We start from the raw sequence: 14,657 nt of genomic DNA, 5'->3' as shown, positions 1-14,657 counted from the left end.
CCATCATCATCTGTCTCCTATTACTAAACCAATTTTGTACTAGTTTAAAAGCCATCTTGTTGAATCTCATTGTCTGCACCTCATTTTTACCTAGCCCACAGCTAACAATGGCCTGTTTCCTTTATCATTGTTACTTGTTTTGCATATCTTTCATTCATTTGTTCTATATCTCTCTATATCACCGTCTCTATCTCTCGTTTCACTTTCCACTGAATCTCAGTCTATAGACAGGTCTCTACCCGAAATGTCACCTATTCCTTTTCTCCAGAGATTCTGTCTGACTCGCTGAGTTACTCCAGATTTTTGTGTCTGTCTTCGGTTTAAACCAGCATCTGCAGTTCCTTCCTACACGTATGAACAGAAAGAATGTTTTAAGGAATGTTGCTGTTAAGACCATGGATTCTTTCTTGTATATGTGATGAATGTTCTAAATTTGTTGGGTGTGAAATCATAGACATTACAGTATAATGTTACAGAATCTAATCCTCCTTTCACTGCCAAGTCCCTTTTCACTGTTGTGAAATACTAAACTCTTGAGGACTAAGGTCTCTCGTTATTTGTGGCTATTTTGTGTTTGGAGCGCCTTCCCACATCCCCAACCCCTCATTTTTGAGTAACATACATCCAGATCCAGTTGGAATAAGAAAACAAATTATACCTGGTACAACATATGGATTCAACCAATTTTTTCCAAAGAATCTGTTACTTCCACAGAAGCTATAAGTACCCAGTTTTACATATTTTTAGAATGTCTTATTATTTTGCTCTCCTCGTAGCTCTGTCTGCTGGTTCAACATAGTTTCAGCAACGCTACAGTATATCATGCCAATGGGATATGGGATTGAGCCAACAAAATTACGTTCCTTGAATTATTCAATATGGATGTTTCACAGTGCTACAGTTGAAGTTGCAAATAAAACCAGGTACGGCAGCACAGACAGAAACTTCAATGGTATTTTACATTCTTATGTGTGACAGAGATGGATTATCTGCCCAAACTAATCCTGGGCCATGGGATTATGTTCTGCTTGCTAGGTTTTTATCCTTCTATGTCCAAATACCAAAGTCCTCCATCGATCTTGGCCTAGCCAGGATTCTTTCTGTTTCATTGTACGTTTAACTTCATTAATTTCTCTCAATATTCCTCTGTCTATTGTTAGTATTACCTTTTATTTAACCATGTGGTGTTTTCCACAAGCAGAATCTATTAGTGTGTGTGCGTGCATTAATTGCAAGCCTTGTTTATCTTTAATATTTCTTATTCTGATGAAGGCTGCATGTTTGCAAAACTGTAACTGTCTATGTTTGACGAGATGAATACTTGCAATTTTCTCTGCGAGAAAAGGATTGTTAGACTCTGATAAGAAATACTTCAAAATACTTCATTAATAAATGGCTTAGTTGAAAATCCCCTCTCTATTATCTATGATCCCTAATGGAACATCAGCTCTCCCTCTCTCTCTCTCTCTCTCTCTCTCTCTGAGCGCTTGCAAGGACCAACCCAGGAACATTATCATTGCTGCTTCACTCACGAGGATGGCAGTTTTATGGAAACTAGACCTTGATATGAGCCACATATGTAATCACTCATGTTCATGATGATGCAATTATACATTCCTCCAAATTGCCTGCATAACACCTTTATATGCCTTGGGCAAACCACCTGCATCCAAAGACGAGAGCTGGATCCTACCCTCAGGTTTCATCAGAAACTATCACCAGTGATGAATGTTTGATCGCTCTTACCAACACAGCTGGGTATCATGCAGACTTTTACAATCTCCTCCGTGTTCAGGACAGTCATTTACTTCCACACTTAATGTGCTCAATAATTCAACAGTTTAACACACAATGTTACAAGGTTTAAGAAAGAACACATTTGTATTTATGCAGTCTTCCATATTCTCAAAGTTTCTATAGAGCACTCAGCAGCAAATGAATTATTTTAATACTTCACATTTTTGGCTTACAACCAAAGCTGTTAGCTATTTTAAATAATAATATACCAGATATTTTTTTTTGGGTGGGAGCAGTGGAAACTAATGTAATTAAGGATGAAGCATTGAACGTGACAACTGAAAAGCTCTGTGTTTGTTTGTTGCTGTTAATGAAAGAAGATCTCTGGCAGACATGTCAGAGCAGGTTTCCAATGGAACTTAGCCCTTTAGATGGAGAAGAGAAAGTTACTGACAATTAGGAGGGAGGGGGAATAACATAGAATCAGTTTACTTTCTTCTAAATGAATATGGTTTGGATGAAATAAATTCTGATATTGTATATTCTGTTTAACTATAAAATAATGGATCTGCTGTTTTCACTACTAGAAATTGCACTAACACATTCGAAGCAATTTGCCCAAATAAGCATTTATTGAGAGTGCAGTCACAAAAAAGGCTATTAAATCTTTAAAATATTATGTTTCTAATTTAATAAGAAACTGATTACTATGCATCAAAGCCACCAGCAAATGATTCAATATTATTTTTTTCTTAATGATTTTTAAAATATCATTTACCTAATGTTAAGTTACTAACAGGTGGTAAGTTAATGCACCAATTAAAACCAGTCAAAACCTGTTTTGGTGTGAACCTATCACTCAAACACCAGTAGCAACTGGGTCTATGCTCTGCTGCACACCTGCCTTGGAAATCCAATTTGGCTTCTGTGACCAGATGGTTAGACATACGAGAGAGAGAGGACAGTAGGTGAAGAGGTGACCGGGGATAGCTGGTGGATGGCTGTAATAGGGCTGGCTGTAACAGATTTACAGCCATCCACCAATAGGGGATAGCTGGTGGATGGCTGTAAATCTGTTATTGTGAAGGGGGTAGGGTGAAAATAGTGAGGGATCGAGGATAAATAGACATTGATCAAAAGACTGTGAACGAGTGAATCAGGAAACGGTTTGAATCATTTGAAAGCACTACTGGATTTAATTTATATTAATAGAGTTTTGCAGAAAAAAAAACATTCTCTTTTTACACTCATTCCCTAACTTATTAAATCACCGCTGAAAGGCTCTTTCTGGGAATACAATTTGCCAAGTATTTTTTGATATGACCACCAACAGTCTCAAGAAAAGCAGTAATGGTGAACTGGGGCAAAATTGTTCTGTCCAGTCACTACTGCATATGTGCTTCCCCACTGCGTCCCTTCAAGCTAACTTCAAGTTAAATATTTGCTTCCAGCCTGCGTATCTAAATCTTAATTTATTAGTTCAGCAAACCATTGAAAAATGTGCACAGTTGATGTTTGGTCAGTACCAGCTGTAAAACACTCATGTTCATTCTGTCACTTCTGTGGCTCAATCAGAAAACCCTTTCTGTTCATTATTTAAAAATAGTAGAATAAAAAATCTCTTGGACCAGATGAAAAGAGGATAAAGGGAAATTGATATAGCAATGGGAATACAAATGGTTTAGCTTCCAGTCCTCAACAATCCCGGTTGCATATTTAAAATTCTCATCTGCGCATTAGTCCCACAACTCTCCAAAAATGTCTATTCTTTCAACTCCGGCATCTTGTTTCACTTTCCTCACACGTGGACTTACCAGCAATGGGATGTGATCAGCTGGTCCAATTACTCCCAAATTTTAACTCTGCCTCTTCAATTCAATGCATTTCTTTAACATTTTATTAAAATATACCTCTTTAACTAATTTAATAATCACCTTGCTATAATATCTCCTCTCCATGCTAATTTGTGTTTAATTATATTGTGAATTATCTTTGGGATTTTCTACACTAAAGTTGCTGTACAAATCCAAGCTATAATTGTTAATTTTCCAAATGAATTTTAATCGTAAGCCACAAAGTCCTTTTCCAGGAGTCCTGATAATCTGTTTAAGAAGGAACTGCAGATGCTGGAAAATCGAAGGTACACAAAAATTCTGGAGAAACTCAGTGGGTGCAGCAGCATCTATGGAGCGAAGGGAATATGCAACGTTTCGGGATGAAGGGTTTCGGCCCGAAATGTTGCCTATTTCCTTCGCTCCATAGATGCTGTTGCACCCGCTGAGTTTCTCCAGCATTTTTGTGTCCTGATAATCTGTCAAGACGAAAAACAATTCTATAAAATACTTGTACTTCCTTTCTCCTCATCTGGAAGCAATTGCCAATATTATGATAGCACCAACAAACTAAACAGATCATTTATACCCTGAAAACAATGTGTTAAAATACATGCTGATCAGCACTACGTTGATATAAACCAATTCAGCAGTTTTTAAACGATCAAGAAAACGTTTGCATTTAAAGCAATCTCTAATCAATTTTATATACTTACTCATTCCCATTCCTTTATGTACACACTTACAATTTATTTTCAAAGACATGCCACATAAATTCTATGAAGTGCAACAACTGAAGCAGTTTGGTAGGATTATAATGCTAACAGATCTAAGTTATCACTTCTGCTGAAGGCACCTTAAGGAAACACTTTTTCTCAGAGAGTGTGGCGAGTCTGTTGAATTCTCTGCCTCAGGCGTTGGAGGCCGGTTCTCTGGATGCTTTCGATAGAGAGCTAGATAGGGCTCTTAAAAATAGCGGAGTCAGGGGATATGGGGAGAAGGCAGGAACGGGGTACTGATTGGGGTTGATCAGCCATGGTCACATTGAATGGCGGTGCTGGCTCGAAGGGCCGAATGGCCTACTCCTGTACCTATTGTCTATTGTCTATAATTGAACTGACAGCTACTCCAAAATAAAGCTCCACTTTTAATGGTATTCATGGAAAAGTGTACTTAAAAACCATCTGAGTTTGCAGCACATTAACCCTCTGAGAATTATTCTATCAAATATGGAAAATATTAATTTAGAAAAAACACAAAGGATGACAACAAGTATGGAAGACGGATTTTACATTTTATATTTCCCGGTGACTGTTATGGTCATCGAAATATTGTTGACTGAAATAGCAACTCTAATATTAATGGACAGGAAATGATCTGGTAATAACAGGAATGTATTTCATAAACTGAACTGGACATGTGGTCTAATATTCAATTGCAAAAGGCAGGAGCACATTCCTTACAATTCATTCAGACCCACATAAGTTCAACTTAGAGACATGAACAGGTTATTTCATTTCCGTATAGAATGACCAAGCCAAAAGTTTTTTTTTAACAACATACGTTAACACAAAATATGAACAAAATAGAATATTTCAATTATACTTCCAAGTTATTGAAAAAGCCACTGAGTTTGTTATCGACTGCATGCCATATTGTGCAACACTGAAGCATACCTAAATCTGCAGAAACCCATGAAAATGCAGACTGCATTTTTTCCCCCTCAAGTCATCACACATCTATGGATTCATTATAACATATGCTGTGTTGTTGTACAAAGAACTATTTGGAAAAGAGGTTGTGAGATTTAAGGTAGAAACTACAACATCTACATTTCTAGAAACTGGAGAGTGGAAGCTTAAATGAATGTAAAGGTGAGTATTAAGATGTTAACTGAATTAAAATAAATTGAATTCTAATTAACTAAATTAATCCAAGTAATGAAAACATAGTGCAATTACAAAAATATAAATATTATAAAAATATGACCACAATTGTTATTTACCTAATACAGTGCCCTCCATAATGTTTGGGACAAAGACCCATCGTTTATTTATTTGCCTTTGTACTCCACAATTTGAGATTTGTAATAGAAAAAAAACCCCACATATGATTAAAGTGCACATTGTCAGATTTTAATAAAGGCCATTTTTATACATTTGGTTTTACCGTATAGAAATTGCAGCTGTGTTTATTCATAGTCCCCCATTTCAGGGCACCATAATATTTGGGACACATGGCTTCACAGGCATTTGTAATTGCTCAGGTGTGTTTAATTGCCTCCTTCATTAAGGTATAAGAGAGCTCCCTGACCTCAGGTCTTTGCACCACCTTTGGAAACTTTTATTGCTGTTTATCAACATGAGGACCAATGTTGTGCCAATGAAAGTCAAATAAGCCATTATGAGACTGAGAAACAAGAATAAAACTGTTAGAGACATCAGCCAAACCTTAGGCTTACCAAAACCAACTGTTTGGAACATTATTAAGAAGAAAGAGAGCACTGGTGAGCTTACTAATCGCAAAGGGACCGGCAGGCCAAGAAAGACCTCCACAGCTGATGACAAAATAATTCTTTCCATAAAGGGCATGTCCCACTTAGCAATTTTTTCGGAGACGGCTGGTGTCATATCAGTGTCGCCAAATGATTATGAACATTTCAAATTCCAGCAGCAACAAAAAAATGTTGTGAGACTCGAAAAAAACACAGCGCGTCATGCGTCATCACGCCGCAAATTTTTCGATGACATGATACGTCAGTCAATGTCGCCGAAAAAAATCGCCAAGTAGAATAGGCCCTTAAGTCAATCTATAAGGCCAAGTCAAATCACCCGATCTGAATTTAGTTGAGCATGCCTTTTATATGCTGAAGAGAAGACTGAAGGGGACTAGCCCCGAAACAAGCATAAGCTAAAGACGGTTGCAATACAGGCCTGGCAGAGCATCACCAGAGGAGACTGGTGATGCCCATGAATCACATACTTCAAGCAGTCATTGCATGCAATGGATGTGCAACAAAATACTAAACATGACTACTTTCATTTACATGACATTGCTGCGTCACAAACATTATGGTGCTCTGAAATGGGGGTACTATGTATAAACACTGCTGTAATTTCTACATGGTGAAACCAAAATGTATTAAAAAAAACCTTTATTAATATCTGACAATGTGCACTTTAACCACATGTGATTTTTCTCCACTTGGCAGAGACCTCTAGGCTGAATATTGGTCTTCCACAATAGCTTACTGAATTCTATTCTTGATCCTTGAGTAGTCTTACCTTCTCCCTAGTTAACTTCTTGTTTTTAATTATAGGTATAATAAGCTTTGAGATTTTCTTTAATTCGACTCGCCAAACCCATTCCATTGACCCCTTTGGCCCTTCTAATACAACAAACTATGTTTTAGAGGTTTGAACACTATAGAAACATAGAAAATAGGTGCAGGAGGAGGCCATTCGGCCCTTCGAGCCAGCACCGCCATTCATTGACTATGTATGCAAACCATTCAAAATATCAAGCCCTTTTCACTTGCTTGACCATAATTTTGACTTTTGTACGCAAATTACATGATTTTTAAAATAAAATGGCAATACAAGATTTTATATAATGCAAATTTGAGCATCAACAAGCTATGCTCACAATAATTCAGTTGCATAAATTCCTGCTAATTCAGAAGCTGGAAAACCACTGCTGTGCAGCCAGAATGAGTAGAACTCCTGAAAACTACAACTCACTCAAGCATTTCCTTGTTAAATACTTTTACCTACCTCTGAAACATACAACCAAGCTATTTACTTGGTCTGCGTAATATCTGCTTTAAAATAGCAGCATGGACCACCGATGATTCCAAACCTGCATCAATAGGCTGTGGCCCCAAAAATATCAGCAAACAAAATTGAACTGCTATCATTTTAATCAGACATTAAGAGTCCTGATATCTGAACTCCGTATTAACAGAAGCACTGAATACGATTTGCTCTCTTGAAATTCTGACCAGGGAGCATATACTATTATCCAGGTACAAATGAGAAAGCTATCAAATGTAGATATTTTAAAATGTAACATTCAAAGGTGTGGGCATTTTTCTCATTGTATAAAATAAATACAGGCATCAAAATTCAAACTATTATAGTGTAGTTTGATTAAATATTAGAAATAAATCAAACATTCAGTATATGTAAATGAATTTAAAATGTTGAAGAATATGTAAAGTTTATTAACTCTTGTGTTACCATTAATAGATAACACATGTACCATTTCTGCCAAGTTAAATAATATTTGCCAATGTTTCATGCGTATCTTTTAATTACAGTGACTTCGAAACACTATTATCATATTAAACGCATATTATACCAACTCATTGTGGGAGCAAATTACAAATAGATATTTTTTTATATAGTAAATTCAAATATGATACAAATTCAGATACAAAAATAAATCTTATTAGGCAAAAAAGGAGTCAACATTTATAATAATGCTCCTCTTATATTACAATTAGGTGTGTATCCAATCATCTCAAATACTTTTAGTCCCGAAAGACAGGTAATAGTTGGAAATGATAAGGTAATAATTGAACTATAGTTCAATCAACCAGAGACCATGGAATAAATGTCATGAATATCAGAAACTCAAAACTGAATTAAAGATGCATGCCATTTGTAATTGCCTATAATACGTGAATAATTTACTTTTTAAATTATTTTAATTTTCTCCATTCCAATCCAACCTTCCCAAATATATTTACATAGTTTTAGCATGTTAAAACAAGTAAGATTAAAACAAAACTGCTACATCTGACTAAACCAAATTACAAATCCTAACATCATGATACAACTTCATATTTTTCCATATTGTCACTTGATGACCACTCATATTTACACCAACATCATAATACACCACAAATGTACACTGTTCTGTACAGGTCAAAATTCAGAGAATCCCCTGATGCGCGGAAGCTTTCCTGTTTAACAAATTGAGTTTCAGAACACTCAATTTTTCTCTAAAAGGCATCAACAAACATCTTGAGAAATAATTCTAATGATTTACAAAAGATATGCAACACAGCACTAATTTTCTGCTTTCAGCAATCTTAGATTAACATCTGTATATTCTCTATTTAATGGTACACACGAGATCATGTTCCCAATTCATCAGCAAAATTACAAAGTGTATGCATTCTTTAATCAGGTAAGACATCAAGAAATTTCTGTACTATACCAATCCTCTCACTTTCATCTGGACATTTGCGAAACACAATGTTATATGTTTTTTGTAAAAGCACAGATGAAGCATGATCTTGAATTAATTTCACAACGTAATTAAAAATACAAAATTATTGCCAAACTCACCGTGACATTTTCTCAGGAACGTATCCTTGCAGTGAATAGCCGTCATTTTTTCCAGCAGGCATGGAGTTCTGTGGCATGACAGAGTGTGATTTCCAGGATCCAAGTACAGTGCACACAGGAGTAATTAAATTTAAAAGCTGAGGCCTCGCATCCCTCATAAAGGGGCAGGGCATTGAAATTGTGCCACTGGCTCCAATTCTGTAATGAAACGATTGTCCAGTTGAATTAACACCTACAATGGTAGATGGGGGTGAACAGGTGGCTTGGCAGTAGCCCTCGTCACTTGGCTCCTGTTTGATCACTGTTGTGTTTGGTTGTGAAAAGGCATCATGTCCATAACTAGAACTGGAGGAAGATGCAAGTGCCCCTAAACTCCCATAAAGGTCAAACACATCTCCATAAGTTGTCTTGAGATCAATCAACTGATGTGCAATTTCTGAAAATGGATTTTCTGAAACTTGGCCAGTATACCCTGTGTTCAGACAGGCAGTTTCATTCATCTCACATTTTAAAGGCATTGAGAACGTTGAATTACATAGGTCTGAACTACCTCTGCTTAGGAAACATGAATCGCCAAAATCACTGTCTACTTCTGTTTTTATAAACTGAACAGGATTGCCAATGTTAATTGAACCTGTCTTTAAACAATCAGTTTTTGTTTTCTCTTCTTTAAATACATTAATTTCCTCATGAATCTGATTTCTTCCTGCTGGGTTCTGATTCAGATTAATGATCATTCTTGACCCAGTAGCAGGACTGCAGTTGGGAAAGTGCATATTATTTACAGCAGTGCTGGAGACAGAAGAGGGCACACTGTTATTATTAGGGCTGGACAAAAGGGTATTACTAGTGGAGGCAGAATGAGGGGAAGCGAGATTAGTAGGAGTGGAAAGAGGCGAATTCATGTTATTAGGACTGGAGACTGAAGAACACAGGTTACTGACATGGACAGGGCTGCTGATGGAAGAGCACAAACTATTCATAGTACTAGGGCTTGACATGGTTCGGCTACTTATCTTGGTAGAACCTGAGACAGCGCAATGAATGTCATTTGGGCTAGTGACAGAATTATTCAAATTATTGATGTTATCAGGACTAGAGATGGAAGATCCCAAATTGCTAACAGTGTCCGGACTAGATAGAGCTAAGTAATTTATTTTAGCAGGACTAGGAACACAAGAGTTCATATTGTTAGGACTTGATACTGAAGAGCATAAATTATTATAGTTTATAGGACTGGAGATGCATGAACCTCGACTATTTCTTCCAGGACTAGAGGATGAAGAACATCGTCTCATCCCTCTCTGTGACAAGATAGCTTTCACCTTTTCCTCTTGAAGGTTCAATTCTTGTTCATCTTTTTCAGCAATATTGCTGGACCTCCCCTCCATTTGTTCAGTCTGCAGGCTGTAGGTAAACTCGCTTTCCACATCTTTTACAGAATCCATATACAAACCCATAGACTCTGCAACAGTTTTTGAGAGTTCTTTAGCAGATCCGAGATGACACTTTGGATCTGAAGCAAGAAAACCAGGGTGCTGATACTGATGTTGTATTTGATAAGGTGGTTGATGATGAAGGATGGGAGAGACCTCCTGCCTCCTCTCTCCATTATCACTCTTTGAAACAGGTGGTATGCAACTAACATTAACAATAGTCATTTCATTGCTGTCACAGCTACCAATTTCATTGTCCGCAGCACTCAACGCAAGTTTGTTTAGAGGCCACTGTCTTCCAATATTCATTACTTCTGGGTAGTCAATATATCCTTTGGTCTCCATAGCTGTCTCTTTAATACACCTATAACAAAATTAAAGTCCATTTAAACATAATCCATCCTATTATACCTTTTCTGACAGATAAAATGCATGCATCAGTACAAGTATAAAATGGGCTCCAATTTTTTTCAATTCGCATTACCTTTAGTAAATCTAATTAACTAGTGGTTAAATACATTCCTATGCCCTTTAGTATTTCAGGGTAAAACTTACCGCAGCTACTTCAGAGTTCAGATTATCTGTTTAACTAGCTTTGAAGTTCACACGAAGACAGCTTATTACCAAACGATTTGATGCAGAAAGATATCTTGTGCAAGTTCTATCAACTTATAAGCAATTGGTCATGAGGTGTTACTTAAACATTTAAAATGCACATTTAAGAACACAAGTTGACACAGGTGATATTTAAATATGCATACATTTCCATACAGACAATTGTGCAAAGAATAACTATCCCAGATCAGATAATTAAAACTAAAATCTTGCAACTTTCTCCCTTCTCTTGCTGAAAGTTTACGAATAATTGGACGATACAGTTAAAGTCAGGTGCATGTAGCATAAAGCATATGCAGAACTAACTTATACTCAGCCAGCTGGGATTTGTACTGAACCCCAAAGGAATTCCTCTTGTTCTTTCTTGCAAAAGTTGGGATATTGCCCCTCGGGTTCTTATTTACAGGTGACTCGACAATGAAACGACTCCACGGAACTGGATCGCTGTTATTGCTGAAGCGCCTGGATCTGCCCTGCTCCAGCGAGTTACTGATTTTGAACCCTCGATCACTTTCTTGCATTTCGCCTCGCAACTGCTGGAGCTCTGTTATCCTTCATCTGATGCCTTAATATTTACCAGGCAACACTTAACTCTCAATTACAACTTCAGTCGTCCTGTCAATAATAATGCAAAACATTAATTAAACTGTCAGCGGTGGTTTCTGCCACTTACCCGTTTTCTCCGACGACTTGTTTTTAACGCTTTCTAGCCGATTCGCGCAAGGACACATTCAGATCAAACACGAAACGTGCACTCATTATATAGATCTTTAAAATATAAAAATATATGCGAGTGTCTGCTCGAACGTGTTATGTATTATTTTCCACCAAAGAAGGGGCGGAGTGAGAACGGAAAGATTGGGCGGGTCCCTCTGCAAACTCTTCGCCAATTGCACGCAAAGTGCGGGAGACCCGCCCGTGTCCGCCGCCGAATGGCTGCAAGCGAAGCGGACGTGCGGTGCTCTGCGGGACTTTTAATAGCCCTGGCCTTGCCAGTGGCTGCCGGAGCTGCCACTCGGGCGGGAGCTGCAAAGACATTTCCGAGGCCAAGTTGCAAAGGGAGCGGAGAGCCGCAGCGAGGAGCAACTTTGCGCAGCAGCGCCCGGAGCTCGCCTCCCCGCCCAATGCACCGCAAATACACCATCTGCCAGCCTCATCGCCCGGTACCTCTCTGCCACTTACTGCTGCCAGCCTGTGCTGACAAAACCTCAGTCAGTGGAATTGCTTTATTTTGTTAAAATAAGGGACAAAATTGTTCCGCGTGAGTGACGCAATGCAAAAATAAAACCCCACGACTATGCTTGGTGGGTTGATTAAAGGTTCATTTTTAATGGTTGCCTCAAGTGGAAAAAACCCCCCACACAATTTTCATGCAAAGCTTTCAGTTTTATGCCGACACGAAACCTACCGGGGAGGAGGAGGAGGGGAGAGGTGCCCTTTCATATCCCCCGGCCTCGTTCCCTCATCCCCAATAAATAATCACAAGAGAAAAGTTAAACTTCGCATCTGGAGATTGTAATAAAGCCGCAGCTGTCCGGCTGGGCTGGGCTGGGCGTAGCAACCAGAGACTTGACAACCTCCTCTCCACATCGCACTCTATTTCGGGAAGGAAAGGTCAATCAGCGCGGAGTCTCGGCGATTTCAATCGGGGGGCGTTTCATACTCGTTGCAGAGATATCTTCCGGGCTGTCAGTGACAGTCAGGTTAATAAACCGCGAAACCACCGCTCTGCTGGCCTAATACCTACTGAAAATATATATAGAGGTCCATAGAGAGAGAGAGAGAGAGTGTGCACAAACCTTCACATCCAAGTCATTGCGATATAAGGTCAGCGGACTCTACAGCAAGAAAGATCGAAGATCTTGAAGGTGCAATACTCTTTTTATTGTTTTAACAAAACAGTACAGATCATTAAATCTCTCTCTCTGTGCAATCATGCAGCTGGAGGCTCTGCTCGGCTCGGCTCCCCGAATGAACAGTTGGGGGCTGTATTCCTTAATACAGGCCAAGTTCGCGAAACAAAACACAAACTGCGTGGTGAAACAGGGGCAAACTTTCTGCCCAGGAGAGTGTCCGTCCGCCTGCCTGCCTTCGCTCCGCCGGGCTGTTGCCCGATGGTGTTGGCGAGTCGCTGAGTCTCCTCTGGCAGCCCTCGCCGCCCTGACGTCAGGCTGTTTGTATTTACACTGCACTGGGCGAAATGCAAGGAGTAACCCGGCAAGAGCCAACACAAAACCATTGCAAAGGCCACCAGGCTTAACCCCAGCTACATCCTTGTGGATTTTGCCACGATTTGTAGAATATAAACTACTCGACAGGATGTGGGTCAGCAGAGCGCCCCATCACACACGGCACTGCGCAGAGAATATGATTGTCCCCACCTGACTGTTGTCCCGGACCTTTCTCAACGTATGTTTTATTTCTCTAAACTTTACATTCTGCTTCAGAAAGGCATTACCAACCGCTGCGGAGTGTGTTTGGCATGTGAACTGTCAAGAAATTATAGTCCGTTCTTTTTCCTCATCCATTTAAACAAATGTTCTATCATACCCGTCATGACTTCATTCTTTATGCATTGAAGTTGAACTCCTCTGTCCCCACCACCACACACACTGCCCTAGTCTTTGCTTCACTGTCAACAAAGCACTTTTTTTACCTCCCCATTCTTCACGTTCAGTTGCTTTCAGCTCCAAGGCGAGTTATTCTCTCCATATTCCATAACTTGATTCCCTACTTCCTTAGTTGCTCAACTTACTTGCTGGCTCGAAGGGCCGAATGGCCTACTCCTGCACCTATTTTCTATGTTTCTCAATATCTCCCTCCCCTCCATCAACTATTTCTGTCAAAGTAATTTGCACTCAAGTTGCAACTTGTTTTCCCCGAATGTAAGTAGTTTGATTGTTCTCTTTCTCTATCAAGAATTTAGCAATCCAGATCTCTCGTAAAAAATCCAAGGAAATAGAAATCATACTTCCCAATGCTCAAAAATAAAGATAGATAATGTCAGCAAAATGAAGACTCGCCCATCTTGAAACTTCAAATACATTTCGAAGTTTAGAGAATGCACAACATGAAACGACCTGTAGTTATATACAACAGTGCTTCTTAAACTGGTGAATGGTTCACCCAAGGGTGAATGAAAATTATTTTGGGGTGAATTAAACTAGAGGGGAGAATGAATTATTTTGGGGTGAATTAAACTAGAGGGGAGAATGAATTATTTTGGGGTGAATTAAACTAGAGGGGTGAATGAAGGGTGAATAATTTAATTTATTCAGATATTTATATATTTGTTTCTATTGCAGTCAGGCTGTGAGTGGGTGTTGTGATTCGAGAGGGGTGGGTGGGAGGGAAAGGGCCCAGTCTTTGCAGACTGGAGTCAGGTTTTAAGTAGGTGTGAAGTGTTGGTTGGAGAGGGGGCGGGAGGGGGTACCAGGGTTAAGTTTCTGTTTATCGAACCTGCAGTGGAACTCATTCAGCTCATATAGACTCAAATTTTCTGTTTTTTCTTTGCTTTCAAATTAAGACACTAATTTGATGAAGGACATTCTTGCTATTGAGGGAGTGCAGCGTCGGTTTACAAGGTTAATTCCTGGGATGGCAGGACTGTCATATGCTGAGAGAATGGAGCGGCTGGGCTTGTATGCTCTGGAGTGTAGAAGGATGAGAGGGCATCTCATTGA

The 14,657-nt window shown here is 39.0% G+C and overlaps 1 protein-coding gene across 3 annotated transcripts in view; it reads right to left on the bottom strand.

The window, feature by feature from the left end:
• Window positions 1-13,525, bottom strand: part of nr3c2 (nuclear receptor subfamily 3 group C member 2) — a 264,566-nt gene extending 251,041 nt beyond the window's left edge. Inside the window, exons 1-2 of one of the 3 annotated variants that reach the window (XM_033017777.1) lie at window positions 12,774-13,525; window positions 8,924-10,723 (exon numbers count right to left, since the gene is read on the bottom strand). In XM_033017777.1, coding sequence (XP_032873668.1) covers window positions 8,924-10,704 — 1,781 coding nt within the window. In that variant the 5' untranslated portion in view covers window positions 10,705-10,723; window positions 12,774-13,525. Of the gene's footprint in view, window positions 1-8,923; window positions 10,724-11,647; window positions 11,825-12,382; window positions 12,551-12,773 lie in introns of those variants that run through there. The other 2 variants (XM_033017761.1, XM_033017769.1) reach the window with 2 other exon arrangements.
• Window positions 13,526-14,657: the final 1,132 nt, after the last annotated feature.

The sequence above is a fragment of the Amblyraja radiata genome, chromosome 1 (assembly GCF_010909765.2).
Source record: "Amblyraja radiata isolate CabotCenter1 chromosome 1, sAmbRad1.1.pri, whole genome shotgun sequence".
Lineage (NCBI taxonomy): Eukaryota > Metazoa > Chordata > Chondrichthyes > Rajiformes > Rajidae > Amblyraja > Amblyraja radiata.
Note: the sequence above shows the minus strand (reverse complement) of the source record. Positions and strands in the feature narration are given on the sequence as shown.